This window comes from Triticum dicoccoides, chromosome 4A, assembly GCF_002162155.2.
Source record: "Triticum dicoccoides isolate Atlit2015 ecotype Zavitan chromosome 4A, WEW_v2.0, whole genome shotgun sequence".
NCBI lineage: Eukaryota > Viridiplantae > Streptophyta > Magnoliopsida > Poales > Poaceae > Triticum > Triticum dicoccoides.
This window is the reverse complement of record NC_041386.1, coordinates 57,913,098-57,929,659: the sequence shown is the minus strand read 5'-3', so window position 1 is coordinate 57,929,659 and position 16,562 is coordinate 57,913,098. Positions and strand designations below refer to the sequence as shown.

Here is a 16,562-nt window from a genome sequence, read left to right as displayed (position 1 = left end):
GTTGAAATTACCTATGCACATCCACGGGAGGGTGCTCTCCCCCGCAAATGTTTCATAGTATCCCATGTCTTGTAACGTAGGCTTCTGGTGGCTTCCCCGTAGAAACAAGTCAGCCTCCATTGTTCTTTCCCTGGTTCCGTGACCCATGCATCAACATGATACTCGGAATAATTCTTTATTGCAACATCCAAAGAATTTTTCCAAAAGATACAAAGGCCGCCGCTACGGCCCGTGCTACCAACTCCAAAACTGAAATCATAACCTAAGGAAATCCGAAGATCTTCAACACGACTCTTTTGCAATTGAGTTTCAACTAAACACAAAATAGAGGGCGAACTAATCTCCACAAGATCACGGAGTTCACGAACTGTCGCAGGATCGCCTATCCCACGACAGTTCCAGCACAAGATTTTCATTAGTTGCTCCCACCACAATTCCAGTCCAATCACACAAACCTCGTTACGGGCCCAATCAGGCCCAGGTTTGCCAGCCCAGTGCGCCACCGCTGGGCCGTCGGCAGTTACCCTTCCCCACTCCTTCAGCGGCGTCTCCCCTGTTCGCGACGCTTCCGGAGCCTCCGCGGCGGCCCCGCCTGAGGCGCCCGCGTGTCGTGCTCTCTCCCGGCCTCTCCAGAAAATGCCTTTCCACCTTCTTCTACCTCCCCCACCCCCTCCTTCAGCCCATTCCTCTCAACCCATTTCGCGCACACCCTCAGTTCGTTTTGCGCTACCGCGGAGGGAGGAGCATCGACGAGCAACGCCGGCGAAGAGAGTCCCCAGCGCGCACCCCTCGCCCGTTCCGGTAAGGCTTCTCCCAACCCTTCAGATGCTCCATTTGATCCGTGCCTGATTTCTTTAGATTGACGCATCGTGGCTCGTTGATCCGAGCACGAATTCCGCTGAGTTCAGTATTAGGTGCCTATGTGCCTGTGTTTGTTCTATGCTCTGCAATCGGGTAGTTCGCTAGTACTAGTGCAGTGATGGTTGGTTGCGGTAAGGTACTAAAATTTGCCTTCTATGCAAGGTGGAGAAACACAGCAGCCGTGACATGTTACTCATGTGCGTAGTTGTGCCTGCTTGTTTCAAACCCAGACATTGCTATGGAACCTTAGTCAAGTTCTTGGTTTGTCGCCGGGGATTAAATGTGCCAGACTCTTTTTAGGAGCCAGGTTTCAATGTGTTATTATCATAGAAACACGTAGTCATGGAAGGATCAGCTAGGCAAGCTAAGTTGGTGTCTGAATGTTTCTCTTGGTAAATATGGTTTGTCAAAATTGAGTATTGCAGAATCTGGTTTAAATTATGACAGGTAATATTGCAGAATCTAATTTAAATTAGAACCCTGCTACAAATCTGATGTCAGACTGTTAAACATGGCAAATCAAACATTTTTTACGGCAAATTACGTGTCGCGAGCGAGCCCGGCAATTCCCCTCAGCAAGCATGTTCATTGTTTTGGCCAAGATTTGCCATGATTGCTGAAGGGGATTACCATGCTCGCGACACGTGATTTGCCATAAAAATATTTGATTTGCCATGCTTAAAAATCTAACATCAGGTTTTTTGCGTTTCCTTTAAATTATGACAGGTGAATATTGCAAAAGGAAATCAAGATAGTTAGTTTAAATTATGCAGTGCATGTTCATAATTCACTCTACCCTGTGTGGTATGCATCATGTCAAAATTGGATTGTAGTTGTAGATGTTCAGACTTTTTGCGTGCAATTATTAGTTTTGATGTCTGAATACTCAGCAGCAGCAGCCTGCATTCATATATATATATCGATAGTTCATGGTGGGGATTTAGCTTAAATTGTAATCTGCCCTTCATTTCCTTTCGAACTGCTCCTCTCAGTGAGCTGATGTAAGCACCAAAAACTCATTTGGTTTCGTTCTAAGTATGAGCCGGGGAGTGCCTCCCTCTTTTTCTACAAAAGAATACTCAGCAGGATACATATTCAGACGTTTTGCGTGCAATTATTAGTTTTGAATGTCTGAATGCTCATCAGCATACATATTCAGACGTTTTGCATGCAATTTTTAGTTTTGGATGTCTGAATACTCAGCAGCACACAGTATAATTTGCTGCTGTCACTGTTTAAAGAATCTGGTTTTGGACGACACTTGAAAGAATCTAACAACGCCTAACTGGTTTGACTGTATTTTGTAGGATGGCTGAGCAATTCTACACAGTGGCATCTGACAGTGAAACCACCGGGGACGACAAAGCACCACAATCATTCCCTGATGTTGCTATCGGCATTGATATTGGCACTTCAAGATGCAGTGTTGCAATTTGGAATGGTCATCAAGTGGAGCTGATGAAAAACACCCGTAGCCAGAAAGGGATGAGGTCATATGTCATGTTCAAAGATGACACCCTTTCAGCGGGTGTTACTGGAGGAGCAACCAAGGAGCACGCACACGAGGAAAGAGATATCTTGTCAGGAAGTGCAATATTTAACATGAAGCGTTTAATCGGGAGAATGGACACAGATGAAGTGGTTCAAGCTAGCAAGACTCTCCCTTTCCTTGTGCAGACACTGGGCATTGGTGTGAGGCCATTTATTGCCGCTCTGGTCAACAATATGTGGCGCTCCACAACTCCTGAGGAAGTTCTTGCCATCTTTCTTCTTGAATTGAAGGCCCTGGTGGAAATGCATCTCAAGCATCCAGTGAGGAATGCTGTTCTAACCATCCCAGTTGCATTCAGTCGCTTCCAGCAGACCAGGATCGAGAGAGCATGTGCAATGGCTGGACTGCATGTGCTGAGGCTTATGCCAGAGCCCACTGCTGTTGCTCTTTTGTATGCTCAGCAGCAGCAGCAGCTTATGCAAGATAACATGGGAAGTGGCATTGAGAAAATCGCCCTGATATTTAACATCGGTGCTGGCTATTGTGACGTTGCGGTGTCTGCCACTGCTGGAGGTGTTTCTCAGATAAGAGCACTCGCAGGTTGCACCGTTGGTGGAGAGGACATTCTTCAGAACGTAATGCGCTACCTTCTACCCGACTATGATAGCTTATGTGACAATGCTGGTCCAACCACGGACAGGATCAAGTCAATGGGTTTACTGCGAATGGCTACTCAGGATGCGATTCACAAACTGGCTTCCCAGGAAAGCACTGAGATCAATGCAGACCTGGGTAATGGCCTGAAAGTGTCCAAGCTGCTGAGTCGTGCAGAGTTTGAACAGGTGAACCAGGCGATCTTTGAGAAATGCGAGAGGATCATCAAGCAATGCCTGTCAGATGCAAAGTTAACGCCAGAGGACATCAACGATGTGATCTTGGTTGGAGGGTGTTCCAGAATTCCCAAGATCAGAAGCCTTGTCCTGGGATTGTGCAAGAAGGGAGACTCTTATGGAAGCATCGACGATCTTGAAGCCGCTGTTTCAGGTGCTGCACTGGAAGGAGCCATTGCTTCAGGAGTCACCGACCCTTCAGGGAGCCTGGATCTGCTGACGATTCAGGCGACCCCGATGAACCTCGGGATCCGTGCCGACGGGGACGACTTTGCAGCCATCATTCCAAGGAACACCGCTGTCCCGGCTAGAAGGGACATGCTGTTTACAACAACGCAGGACAACCAGGCCGAGGCGCTGATCGCCGTCTACGAAGGCGAGGGGGAGCAGGCGGAAGAGAACCATCTCCTGGGGTACTTCAAGATCACCGGCATCCCGCCGGCGCCCAAGGGTGCCGTCGAGATCAGCGCCTGCATGGACATCGACGCCGGCAACGTCCTCAGGGTGTTCGCTGGGGTCGTGAAGCCGCAAGGCGAGGCCACCCCGCCGTTCATGGAGGTGAGGATGCCCACGCTGGACGACGGCCATGGCTGGTGCGGGCAGGCCCTGGCCAAGATGTACGGCAGCAAGCTCGACCTCGCTGTTCTTCCTAAGAAGCTGCACCCGTAAGTGCTTTGCTCATCAATTTTTCGAAGAAAAAAATTGCTTTGCTTGTGACTTTGTGAGACTGGCTGTGTACTCTAGTAAATTAGGTCGCGGATGGTGGTTTCGACGATGTATCATGTCGTGTGAGATCTCTATGTGGTACATGTAGACAAATAAATGCCAGTGTTGTCTGTGTACAATAGTGTCTTGCGTGTAAAATGGGATGTTGCTAGTTGTACAAATAAGGGATGTCTAATTTAGACACCTTTGGTCTTTAGAATTTCCTCAAGGCCTCATTCGGTTCGGAGGATTTTTATAGAAAAACATGGGAACAAGGATTCCAAAGGAAAATTTTCTATATATGCATTCGGTTTATAGGAAATGCGTATAAGAATTTCGTAGAAATACTATTCATTTCCTATGTTTTTGAGAAAACTACGCATCCACTCAAAACTTATTTTGCGCGTAGGAACGAGGCAAGTAATTCCTTAGAGTGGCAAGTGCCATCCTATCAAATTTCTATACTACTACAAATTCCTACATTTAAATTTCCTGCAAACCGGATGAGCCCCAAGTTTCTTCCCGCACAGCACAATTGGCCACTCCTGTCCCACACCATACTGCGTATCCTTTTCGGCCCATCGCCCCAAGTTTCTTCTCGCACAGCACAATTGGCCACTCCTGTCCCACACCATACTGCGTATCCTTTTCGGCCCATCGTGCCTGTCTGCTCAGGATGTAAATGGTCAGTCCACTGAATGTTGTGGGACTGCCCGCACTGGTCACCATTTTTTATGTGGGATTACGCGGGAGCCCAGTTAATTTTCATGCGGGACATGTGGCGTCCACATACTGCCGCATATATTTACAAAGCTTAGACTGGATAAGCTGACATACAAAGGATCACTGGAACAGTGGATAATATTAGCCCACACTGACATAACGATCGCTACTAATTATCACTAGTGAGTTCGAGCTTCATTCAGTAGTCGCCTCTAGAATAACAAAATCCACAAAGCAGCGGCAACTTAACTAAAACCGCCTATCAAAGCAGCAGAAATATCTCCTATATGTAAACAAAAAGGAATATGCAACACACTCCCCATCCTCCATATCCCAGAATTAACAGAAAGCACCTAGAGTCCTAGACTCAAAACGGCACCAAATGATAAAACTATCAGCTAAGAGCATCTTCCATTCTTCTGTCAGCTTTGTGTCGGGCGACCTTTGTACACCAAGCTATGCTCGCTGATCTTTCACTTAATTAATCAAAATCAGAATGGTCTCAGGATTGGCCGAAGATTGTACACCAAGCTATGCTCACTGATCTTTCACTTAATTAATCGAAATCAGAATGGTCTCAGGATTGGCCTCATCTTCGGTCGACTCAACTGATTTTTTCTCCAGAAACATCTCAACCTGCGGTAAAAAGAAACAAGGATAAGAAGTAAGCAGGGTTCCTTAAATCACAAGCATACACCACTGTGTATTTCCTTTCCCTAAAATGATTGTTAATCAATATTGTTGAGGAGGGAAGCAAAACCATCAAGGATAAAAAATGCAGATAGCTAGCACCACAATCTTTAAAAAATGCAGATAGCTAGCAACAAATTCACAATAGGCAATGATCTTAAATTAATATTCTAACCAAGAAGAGTCCTTAATGAGTATTATTGTGACCAGATCTTGATAGCATAATTGCAAGGATGATAAATACATACAAGTTAGCAGCATACACAATTTATATTCAGAGCACAACTCGAAACTATGAACGTAAAAGAAACCAGATTTAACTCAAATGCTCCCCAAATTTACCCAAAGCTTGCTACAATTGAACAATTGATTAGCAATATTATGTAGTGCACACATACCTCAGTTAATAGTAGTGACCTTGATCAGGAGCATTGGCATGCTTATCATTACATCTAAACCAATCTTGAAGGCAGATTAAGGCTTCCACAGTCTCGCTGCACAATCTACTTCTGTAATCGCTGATCAAACGCTTTCCGGTACTGAAAGCCGACTCTGACGATACGACGGAAGCTTGTACAGCAAGAACATCACGAGCTATACAAGAAAGGATGGGATACTTAGACGAGTGAAGATGCCACCATTGAAGAATGTTGAAATCCTCCGTGCGAGTGAATGTGTCTTCTTCTAAGTATCTGGCAAGCTCACTAGCAGTTTGGCATTGCTTCTTATTCAAGTGTTGGTCCCAATCCGCCAACGGATAATTCTCTTCATTCACAACCTCATCAAAATTTTGTCGGGGTGCTGACTCATCCAATGCATCCGTCATTTGTGAAGAATATTCTTCAAAAAGGTTGTCAAGAACTTCTTTCACTGCAAGCAAGTGTCTTTCTACATCTGGACCAAAAGCTTGTTTTAGTCGAAACTCGATGAAGCAAAGTTTAAATCGTGGATCAAGGATCACAGGAATACAGTTTGGCAAATATGATTCCATCCAATACTTATCAAACTTTTTTTGCATCTCTCCAACCATTGCTTGAACGACTTCATCCTTTGTTGAAGCTTCCTTCTGCAGCAATAACCTCACATTCCAGATTTGATGAAAGTACAAATTTGAGGTAGAATAACTTGAACCAGAAAGTACATTTGTGGCTGTGTGAAAAACTTTTAACATAACACAAACTGTATCAACATTTTTCCACTCTCGTGAGGATGGGCAAAACACATAATCTGGGTCCTTTTGCACCAAAGCACGAAAGGCTCTTCGAAAGGGGAGCGCTGACTCCAACATAATATAGGTGGAGTTCCAACGTGTTGGCACATCAACTGAGGGGAGTTTGCAAGAGATACCAACTTGCGCAACTACTTCTTTGAACTTGTCCAACCGAGAGGGAGAACTCTTAATGTACTTCACACTCTCTCTGATATCATCTATCACACCTTTCATCGTTGTCAACCCATCTTGGACAATCAAATTTATCACATGGCATGCACAACGGATATGAAGTAATTGACCTTTAATAGGCAACATATGCTTGCTGTTCAGATTTTTTCTAAGATTATTGACCATTGTACCAGTAACTGATGCATTATCCAATGTCATACTAAAGAGTTTGTCCTCAATATTACACTCCTGCAAACTCTTTAATAAGACATTAAACATTGTTACTCCGTTATGTGGAGTCTCCACCATAAAAAATCTGAAGATCCTCTTTTGCAAAATCCACTTGTTGTTGATCAAATGGCAAGTGATGCATAGATAGGACAAAGTCTGATTAGATGTCCACATGTCCGCTGTTAAAGAAACTCTACCATTGTATTTCTTCAAATGTCCAGAGAACGCCGACCTCTCCAAATTATAGTGTTTCATGCACTCATCTTTAATAGTATTTCTAGAAACATTTTTGAACAAGGGATTCAAACTTTTCACGAAGTCTCTAAAACCACGGTACTCAACTATTGAGAAAGGCAACTCATGCATTACTATCATTCTGGCAAGCAAATCTCTAGATGTTTCTTGATTAAAGTTCCATTGCTTAAGCATAGAGGCATCAGGAGATGAAACCGAGGACTTCATCTTCTCAACGTAGAGGTGTAAATCTGACCTTTTTTCGCAAGCAGCCAAGTGTCTTCTTACACCACTTGTGCCAACATCTCGTCCAGCTTGAAACACTTCATGACAGTGCTTGCACTGAGCTTTGACAAGTATCTTATGACGATAAATTGGTTTGAAATCCCTCCAAACAGCAGAAGTTAGCCTTCTTGTCTTGCGGACTGTTAATTGGCAAGCAAATAAAATGTCAACTCACAAGAACATTTTAAACTTGTAACTACATACAAGTGTAATTACAAAAGAGAAAAAACAAAGCCAACTCACCATGTGGATGATTAATTTTTGAGCCTCCAAATGGAGTAGTCACTGGAGAAGGGGATCCTAAGATAGATGGTGATCTCGTGGACGAATTTGCCCTCTCCTCCAATGGGGAACTTGCAATCCTCGTTGAGGGAGACCTGCCCCTTTTTGAGGCTGCAACTCTTGCTAGAAGACCAAGGGAAGATCTCCACGTGCTCGCCACCGGTGACCTTACCAATGGTGATCTTGTCGCTCTTTGACTATGTGTCATAGGTGGAGAATCTCGTCTCTAGATAACAAAACACAGAAAGTTCAGAACATGATATCAATTTCAAGAAGGTATAAAAGCAGATTTGTGGTATAGAGTGAGGTTTAATAGAGAAATCTGGCAAGAAAAATGACCTGTAGCCCCTCTGTTGTAGCTCCTTGAACAAATTCAGAACAGTTCATTGAACGAGCATGTTTCCTCTTCCCCTGCAACTCCTCCTCCTCCTCCTGGTTTTTCCTCTTCTTCTCTTGCTTCTTCCTCTTCTCTTCTCTCTTCTCTTTCCTCTTCTCTTCCAGGCTTTTCTTTCTCTCCTTATGCCTTCGTTTTTCCTTCTGCCTCTCTAATTTGTAACGCAAACACAGGGGGTCAAAAAAAAATCAAACAATACAAGTAATGTCACGGGGAAACACATGAGGGCCAGATACTTACTTCCGTTCCTCATCAATAGCATTCCACACATGTTGTTCCTGCTCCATGGCTTCCCACTTTTCAGCTTGCTTGTCGATCGTCAACACCATTTGGTCGTCGACATCACCCATGGTAACTTCCATCAAATCTGCATTGAATGTCCAATGAATGCTAAATTTAACTAGCAATCAGAACAAATGGACGCAACCGTAGAATTGTTCTATTTGCTTTCTTCAGACACAATACAAGATTTCACCATTAACATACAAATTTAGCATACACCGAACTCCTATAGCGATATTCTAATTCTGACCGCCAGAGCAAGATATACTTTGATATTTTTACAATTAATATCTGGAAATAGAAGAACGATTACAATTAATATTCACATGCCAGTGTGATACGTATTGTACAACTTGTTTAGAATTCAGAGGGATGTTTTTACAGGTGCAATGCTCTTGCAACTAGTTTCGTACGAATCACAACGACGTTTTGCTAGCTGCTCCTCTGACTAATTCCTTTTTATAGACCATTCTACCTACTCCAAATAATTTCTCGGTTCATGCATTGATTGTTCTGCAAAAACATGCATCGGGATACCTGCGGCAGCGTGAGGAAGCTTTCATTCAAATCATCAAAAGATCGCCGCATGCTATATGGAAAATCTGAAATTTGAAAATCTGAAAGATGCTAGTAGAGTACTACCTATGGCCGGGGACTTGATATGTACCGGCTGCAACAATCAGACGGCCAATGGGCGGCCTGGAACGGGCTAAATCATGCGTGTAAATGTCATGGGCAAACACATCGATACATGGGCGCGAACGGTGCACGCATCGATCGGTGCTGATTTGGAGAATCCAGTGGACGACTTACCGATGCATGCATGCGTGTAAAGATAATGGCCAAAGACATCAGTTCTACGTATGTGCAAACGGTGCATGCATCGATCGGTGCTGACTCGGAGAATCTGGTGGACGACTTAAACGATCTCCCCTTGGCAGTGACACGATGCCAAGGACGCGTGAACGGTGAGTCACCGGCTTCTAGTCGTTATCCTTTTCCGAAAACTAGCCGCCGTAAGAAACAAGACTGAACGGAGGTCACGCCTGCCGTGCACAGAAATTCTACCCTCCGCCGCTTGACTTCCGCGTCGCGCGCGGTTCAGATGTCAATCGCAGTGCCGCAACACTCGACCACGGTGGCTCTGAACTCCGAAACAATGGCAGATCAATCAGTTCAGACTCGTACGGGTAGGAGTAACAGGTGAGGCGTAAACCATCGCGCTAGTTCTTTTTTATATATAAGCAGTTTGCCGGTGAGGGGAGGGGAGAGATGGCGTGTTTACGTTATCGGTTACCGCAGAGTCAAAGCCCGGCCCGGACCGGACGTGTCTCGGCGCGGCTGTGTAGTAGCTTCCGGCATTGCCTGACGGCGCCCGGCCGTTGGTTCAGACGCACCGAAACGCAAACCAAACCCAGAGATCGTTAGGGAGTTCCCCACGGAAAACGTACGGTGTTCTTTTTTCAGAGATCATACGGAAAACCGGTGCTGTGCGTACGTGAGACATCCATGCGTGGCGTTGACTGCGTACTGGCAGCACATTTTACTACGTACTGTATATAAGCATATATACAGGGAGTAAAAAAGATCCTCACGTAACACGTACGTTGTCGTGGCACCCTGTGCTGCGCACAAGTGTTGCTCTCGTTCGTAAGCATGCTGAAGGAAGTTCGCAGAAGCCATGGCCTGCCCAGGACAAAAGCTCCATCTCGCTCGTGTCCCTCTCTGCTTTTGCGAACACGTCGCAGTCGGCCCATCGGGTTGAACCAAGGAGGGAAATTGCGGCGTCGCACGCCGTTTAAAATTCCCAAACGGGTGGGAGCTCTCGCGTGCAAACCGTGCCGAATCATCCGTTCGATTTCTTTCTTTTGATCATGGGTGTACTTCCTTTTCAATGAAAAATATTTGATTCCCCTGACGGCATTATTCGGGGCCGGGGCTGCAGGGTTTCTGGGGTGTTGAATATTCAGTCGATAAGATGAGTTGACTTATCTTATTTGTGACAGTATGAACTGGGCAGCATCGGCCGGTGAGAACGTGCAAATGTGCTTGGGTTGCTGGATGCATATAAAGATCAAAGCGAAATTCGATTTCGCGCAGAGATTGTTATTTCATATTTGGATGGGCGACCGGTCGTTAGCCCACATGCTCTAATTCCACGGCATGCGTTCATTTCCCGTGAGCCTAACGTGGATACTTACTTAGCTGCGTTGTTTAGTCCTAATCCGCGTCGTGTCTCTCAGAAGTATGCGAGATCGAACTGATTTACAAAGATAATGGAGCAGTTTAGAATACTAGTAATTTGGAACGTTACCATGTGCTGTGTCATACCATGTCGGCGAGGCTTAGCTGGAAGTGAGATTTGATCTAGTCTGCTCCTGGTCGACGTCGTGACAGCGGCATATTTATACAGCCGTATGTTGTACTACGATCGTATCTCTGACAAAATCGCTAATGGTACAAAATCTGTATACATAAACTATCACCACTTGGCCGACACCACTTTCCCCTGTGGAAAAGTACACGCACGCACGCACTGTGGTAATCGCCGGCGAACGCCGACCAGGAGTCAATTTTGTTGTGCTTGCATGTACTATACTGCCATCCACATCGACCAACACATAATAATTTTCCCAAGCGAATCCATTCCCACGTGACGTATAAACTTCGTTAAAATGGTAACGTTCAAAGTCAAGGTCCTCCATTCACATGAATCAACCCAGCAACAAGGAAGCTACGCCCGTTGCTGACACTCCGAAAATTCAGAAGGATCGTTCACCGACATGTGGGCCCAACATCAGGTATCTCGTTGTCAAGAAGGTCGGCGTCCGATAAGAGAATATCCTCAGGGTTTTCCGAACCACTCTCCAGTTTTCTTTTCCAAAAAAAGGAGCCCATAAAGGCCTACTAGAAGGGTTTTGGTTTTTTGGATAAGCCATAATTTGTGGGACGGACGGAAAAGTCGTCGTGCACGCTCTGGCCCGTGGGCCGTGGAGCCGTCCGTTGACCGGCCAGCCAGCGGGCTGCGAGGGAGAAAGCCGTCGTGCGGGGCCCACCGGAGGATCCTGGCTGGAGGCGACGTGGCCTGATCTGGCCGCTCGGCTGCGTTTGAAATTTCTTAGCCGAGTGGGCTTCCCTCCCTATATATACCCCGGGGACTTGGAGCCTTGTGTCCCATCCCCAATCCCCTTCCTTCGCCTCTCCTCGTGTGGCTCTCTGGAGAAACACTCGCTGCTTGTCTCGCCTCCATTGTATTATTTCGTCCCTCGTGTAGCTTGACCGGCCGGCGTGCGAAGATGCCGGGCGGAGGGTTCGCCGTGTCGGCGCCTTCCGGCGTGGAGTTCGAGGCCAAGATCACGCCCATCGTCATCATCTCCTGCATCATGGCGGCCACCGGCGGCCTCATGTTCGGCTACGACGTCGGCATCTCAGGTAACCCCATACTCCACATGTCCATCCACTTCTTCCTGCGATCGATCGTCTCCGCCCATGCATGTGCTTGCGTTGCGTTGCGTACGTGCTCCCGTAGTGGCTCTGGGAAATCATGTCAAATCTGCCTCACATGCATGGTTTAGCGTCTAGGGATCCATAAACGTCGGCGTTCGCGCGTATGTTCATCCGTGCGCTCCCATGATCCCATTGGAGCCAGCATGGAAGAGAGGAGTTTATTTGACTCCATGGATATGGATATGATGTTTACTTGTGGCAGCCGTCTCTCGTCTTCCTCATATGACGAGGCAGATAACCACAGATAATTGGAAGGAAGTTGGTGCAATTGATCCTCCTCATTAACTACCACGCACCGGCCAGCTGATAATTCAAACTCTTTCCAATTTACTCCATTGTGAACACTATCCGGTTTTCTGGCCAGGATCATATATACTCGCCCCTGTGCTAGCTGTCTGATTCTGTGATTGTCTGATTGATACCCCGTATATATAAGAACTAATATTATATTAGTACTGTATTTGGAAGAAAAAATATAAGTGCTGCCATCTTGCCACCTACTTTGTCAGGCTGTTAAGTCAACCCATTTGTACACCTCCAGATCACGTCTGATTCAACAAAGCTGTTTCTGTATGGACACGTTGCCTTTTGGTTTACTCTATAGTTAATGAATTTCTTACTAAAACCAATTAATAAAATTTTATCCATTCCTTTCACAGCGTCCAGCTCGATTAACAACCAGTTCTAAGGTCTAAAAACTGTTTGTTTTTGCAGGCGGAGTGACGTCGATGGACGATTTCCTGCGCGAGTTCTTCCCGGCGGTGCTGCGCCGGAAGAACCAGGACAAGGAGAGCAATTACTGCAAGTACGACAACCAGGGCCTGCAGCTCTTCACGTCGTCGCTTTACCTCGCCGGCCTCACCGCCACCTTCTTCGCCTCCTACACCACCCGCCGCCTCGGCCGCCGCCTCACCATGCTCATCGCCGGCGTCTTTTTCATCATCGGCGTCATCTTCAACGGGGCCGCACAGAACCTCGCCATGCTCATCATCGGCAGGATCCTGCTCGGCTGCGGCGTCGGCTTCGCCAACCAGGTCAGCACAAAATTCCACCAGCTTCAGAATTGTTTATCTTTCAATATCAGTAAGCAAGATTAGGCTGGTCATAGTGGGGAATAACTTATACTAGTGTCATGCATACGACACTAGTCTAAGTTACTACCTTCATAGTGCAAAATAACATATTAGTAGTGTCATATGTGGCTTTATTTAATGGCTTGTAGACTCATTTTATCTTGGAAAGCGCTATGTTACAGTAACATATTATGTTACTACTTCTCATTAACTACATGCCACATAAGCAAAAAAAATCAAAGTGCGATATGTTACTACCTAAGTTACGCCCACTATGACTAGCCTTACATACGTTAAGGCAGCAGCATTTGATACGTACGTACTCCTAGGTCACTTAAGTCAAACGGTCTCGGTAGAAACCGAAGTCAAACATGTAAAGCTAGCGGTGGCTGGTTTGAGAAAATATGTACTCACGCTAGCTGCAGTATGTAGGTACGTCGTATCCCTCTCGTGTTTCCCGGAATTTAGGGGTCAAATGTAGAAACCATGTGACGGTGCATGACTCGTGTTGGCGCACGAGGACACCTTCCATTGGTGGCATCGCCTCACCTCTCGCGATAAACTTGTTAAGTTCCAAGATTCCGATGCTGGCCGCGACTCCAGGCTTAGAAATTACTGGACCAAACGGTAGGAGAAGCTTGGGCCAACCAACAGGTGATAGGTGTGCGCTTGCAGCTTATCTCCTTGGCTTCTCTTGGTTTTAGTACTAGTCTTCAGCAGACTCTGCTGGTGTGGCTGCCCTTCTCGCTCGTTGTCCCAAGTTGCTATCAACTTGGACTAGTTGTAGAATATACAAACACAACAGCTTTGGATTCTTCTGTTTTTGGCTGTCGAAACTTTGATTTTAGTAGCGAAATTGCTTCACGGACGATACTTTCCGCACGATCCGTAAACGATTCTTCCTGCACGTTCAAATCTTAGGATCGTTCATGCCTCGGGGCGCAAATCTATCGTGTGCGTAGCAACACTCTTTTAGTAGTAGCAAGCAGGTGCGGTTGTTCACTTATAGGCCACACGGGTCGCAATATGTAGCGAGCCTAGTTGATAGAGTAGTTCTACATAAACTTGGGCCTGGACCAAAATTGTATCTTTGATGCTTGACTTGGAGGTGCACTTCGCTTGGATTCTTCTGGTTCCTTCCTTGTCGAACACTGAGAAAAAAATCAATGCGTCTATGGACTGTAGACCTCAGAGCGGGTAGCTTTCTCGATTGAAAATACCAAGAATTTGTGCGCTAGTGATGCGTTAGATTACTACACGGATCAACGCACTGATTGGGCATTAGTTTGCAAATTATGCACACACTAACGTACAAAAATAATAACATAACGTACTTGTGTATATTTTAAAGGCGTCTAGACTCAATTATACGAGGCAGCCAAGACAACATGCATGTGTGCCAGAACTAGCTCGAGCAGGAGTAGTAGATCATTAGTCCAACAATATTTTATTACTTAATTCCACCGCTTCTGATTAGACCCACTGATTAAGAGATTCCGATGGTGATAGGTTGGTGCGCTTCCGACACTTTATTTGTACGGTCACTGATTTTTTTTCTTGACCGTAGGAAAGCATGCTAGGTGATTTGTTTTAGATATCCCAAGAAAAGGAAAGAAAAAAATGGAAGAGAACCTTCTGGGCCCAATGGGCCTCGTTAAGGCCATCTGAATTTGATGACCCATTTCGTGATTTCACGTTTCTGAATTTCATCTTGCATTTCTAACGAAACGAACTGTGGTGGTGCAGGCCGTTCCCCTGTTCCTGTCGGAGATCGCGCCGACGAGGATCCGCGGCGGGCTCAACATCCTGTTCCAGCTGAACGTGACCATCGGCATCCTGTTCGCTAACCTGGTGAACTACGGCACGAGCAAGATCCACCCGTGGGGCTGGCGGCTGTCGCTGTCGCTGGCCGGCATCCCGGCGGCGATGCTCACCCTGGGCGCGCTCTTCGTCACCGACACCCCCAACAGCCTCATCGAGCGCGGCCACCTGGAGGAGGGCAGGGCGGTGCTCAAGCGCATCCGCGGCACCGACAACGTGGAGCCGGAGTTCAACGAGATCGTGGAGGCGAGCCGGATCGCGCAGGAGGTGAAGCACCCGTTCCGCAACCTGCTCCAGCGCCGGAACCGGCCCCAGCTGGTCATCGCCGTGCTCCTCCAGATCTTCCAGCAGTTCACGGGCATCAACGCCATCATGTTCTACGCCCCCGTGCTGTTCAACACGCTGGGGTTCAAGAGCGACGCGTCGCTCTACTCGGCGGTGATCACCGGCGCCGTCAACGTGCTGGCCACGCTGGTGTCGGTGTACGCCGTGGACCGCGCCGGGCGGCGCGCGCTGCTGCTGGAGGCCGGCGTGCAGATGTTCCTGTCGCAGGTGGTGATCGCCGTGGTGCTGGGCATCAAGGTGACGGACAGGTCCGACAACCTGGGCCACGGGTGGGCCATCCTGGTGGTGGTCATGGTGTGCACCTACGTGGCGTCCTTCGCCTGGTCCTGGGGCCCGCTGGGGTGGCTCATCCCGAGCGAGACGTTCCCGCTGGAGACGCGGTCGGCCGGGCAGAGCGTGACGGTGTGCGTCAACCTGCTCTTCACCTTCCTCATCGCGCAGGCGTTCCTCTCCATGCTCTGCCACCTCAAGTTCGCCATCTTCATCTTCTTCTCGGCGTGGGTGCTCGTCATGTCCGTCTTCGTGCTCTTCTTCCTCCCGGAGACCAAGAACGTGCCCATCGAGGAGATGACCGACAAGGTGTGGAAGCAGCACTGGTTCTGGAAGAGGTACATGGACGACGACGACCACCACCACCACAACATCGCCAACGGCAAGAACGCCACCGTCTGAAAAGCGTTACTACTCCTACTATGTAAATGTAAGGCTGCCTGCCTGCCTGCACAAGTCGACTTAGAAAGAAGAAAGATGGATACTGAGCTTTATCGATCGATCTCATCTCATCTCGTCTGGTGTGTAAGATGTGCAGACACTTTCTCAGTCGCGAGCTCAACTATTACACCGGTGACATGCGACGAGGAACAGCAGGCGGTGCGGTAGCAAACCTTGCAGTTCTATATAATAGGTACGCAATACGTAGTAGTGAAGAGTATTTCGGTCTTTCTTGTTTAGTATCCTTTATTTATGTGTCTATTTGTTTGGAGTTGGCCTCTGACAATGCGAGCCTACCTGTATACAGCACCTTGTAAGACTGATGTTGCGATTCGTTAATGCACAGCAGTGATGTTACACAATCGCCTCTCTTTTAGTCAGCTATAAATGTCATCATCCGCCCTTCTAAAGTGTTAACAGGTTTTTGCCTACTCAACACTTGCAGCAGGTCTTTCAGTGTACGCTTAATGAGGTTCGCCACTGTTTGTTCTCCCCTTCTATCAATGGAATGATACACTCCGCGCGTATTCACGAAAAAATTAACACTTGCAGCAGGTCTCAAGCTCTGTTATTCTGCTACTGTCAGTCCACAGCTTGTGAGTAACATCGATTTAGCTACACTTTAGTCGACTGATTCGGCTTTGGGTCGGTCAAT

The 16,562-nt window shown here is 47.0% G+C and overlaps 2 protein-coding genes across 3 annotated transcripts; both read left to right on the top strand.

The window, feature by feature from the left end:
- The first annotated feature begins 606 nt into the window (after positions 1 to 606).
- On the top strand, positions 607 to 4,243 carry LOC119284953 (heat shock 70 kDa protein 8-like). The gene is made up of 2 exons (XM_037564141.1): positions 607 to 801; positions 2,169 to 4,243. The coding sequence occupies exon 2, from the start codon at positions 2,170 to 2,172 to the stop codon at positions 3,910 to 3,912; it is 1,743 nt and encodes a 580-aa protein (XP_037420038.1). The 5' UTR covers positions 607 to 801; position 2,169; the 3' UTR covers positions 3,913 to 4,243.
- A 7,393-nt stretch (positions 4,244 to 11,636) lies between these two features.
- Positions 11,637 to 16,283, top strand: LOC119284952 (sugar transport protein MST4-like). 2 transcript variants are annotated; one of them, XM_037564140.1, is made up of 4 exons: positions 11,637 to 11,882; positions 12,672 to 12,991; positions 14,777 to 15,896; positions 15,997 to 16,283. In XM_037564140.1, the coding sequence occupies exons 1-3, from the start codon at positions 11,747 to 11,749 to the stop codon at positions 15,866 to 15,868; spliced, it is 1,548 nt and encodes a 515-aa protein (XP_037420037.1). In that variant the 5' UTR covers positions 11,637 to 11,746; the 3' UTR covers positions 15,869 to 15,896; positions 15,997 to 16,283. The 2 variants fall into 2 exon arrangements, with proteins under 2 accessions (XP_037420037.1, XP_037420036.1); XM_037564139.1 differs by having other exon boundaries at positions 14,777 to 16,269.
- The last annotated feature ends 279 nt before the right edge of the window (positions 16,284 to 16,562 follow it).

Excerpts from the sequence above, each read along its gene's own strand:
- LOC119284953 (XM_037564141.1), top strand. The coding sequence starts at position 2,170 with ATGGCTGAGCAATTCTACACAGTGGCATCTGACAGTGAAACCACCGGG.
- LOC119284952 (XM_037564140.1), top strand. The coding sequence starts at position 11,747 with ATGCCGGGCGGAGGGTTCGCCGTGTCGGCGCCTTCCGGCGTGGAGTTC. Across the intron at positions 11,883-12,671 it reads CTACGACGTCGGCATCTCAG|GCGGAGTGACGTCGATGGAC; the intron begins GTAACCCCATAC and ends TTGTTTTTGCAG. Across the intron at positions 12,992-14,776 it reads GCGTCGGCTTCGCCAACCAG|GCCGTTCCCCTGTTCCTGTC; the intron begins GTCAGCACAAAA and ends GTGGTGGTGCAG.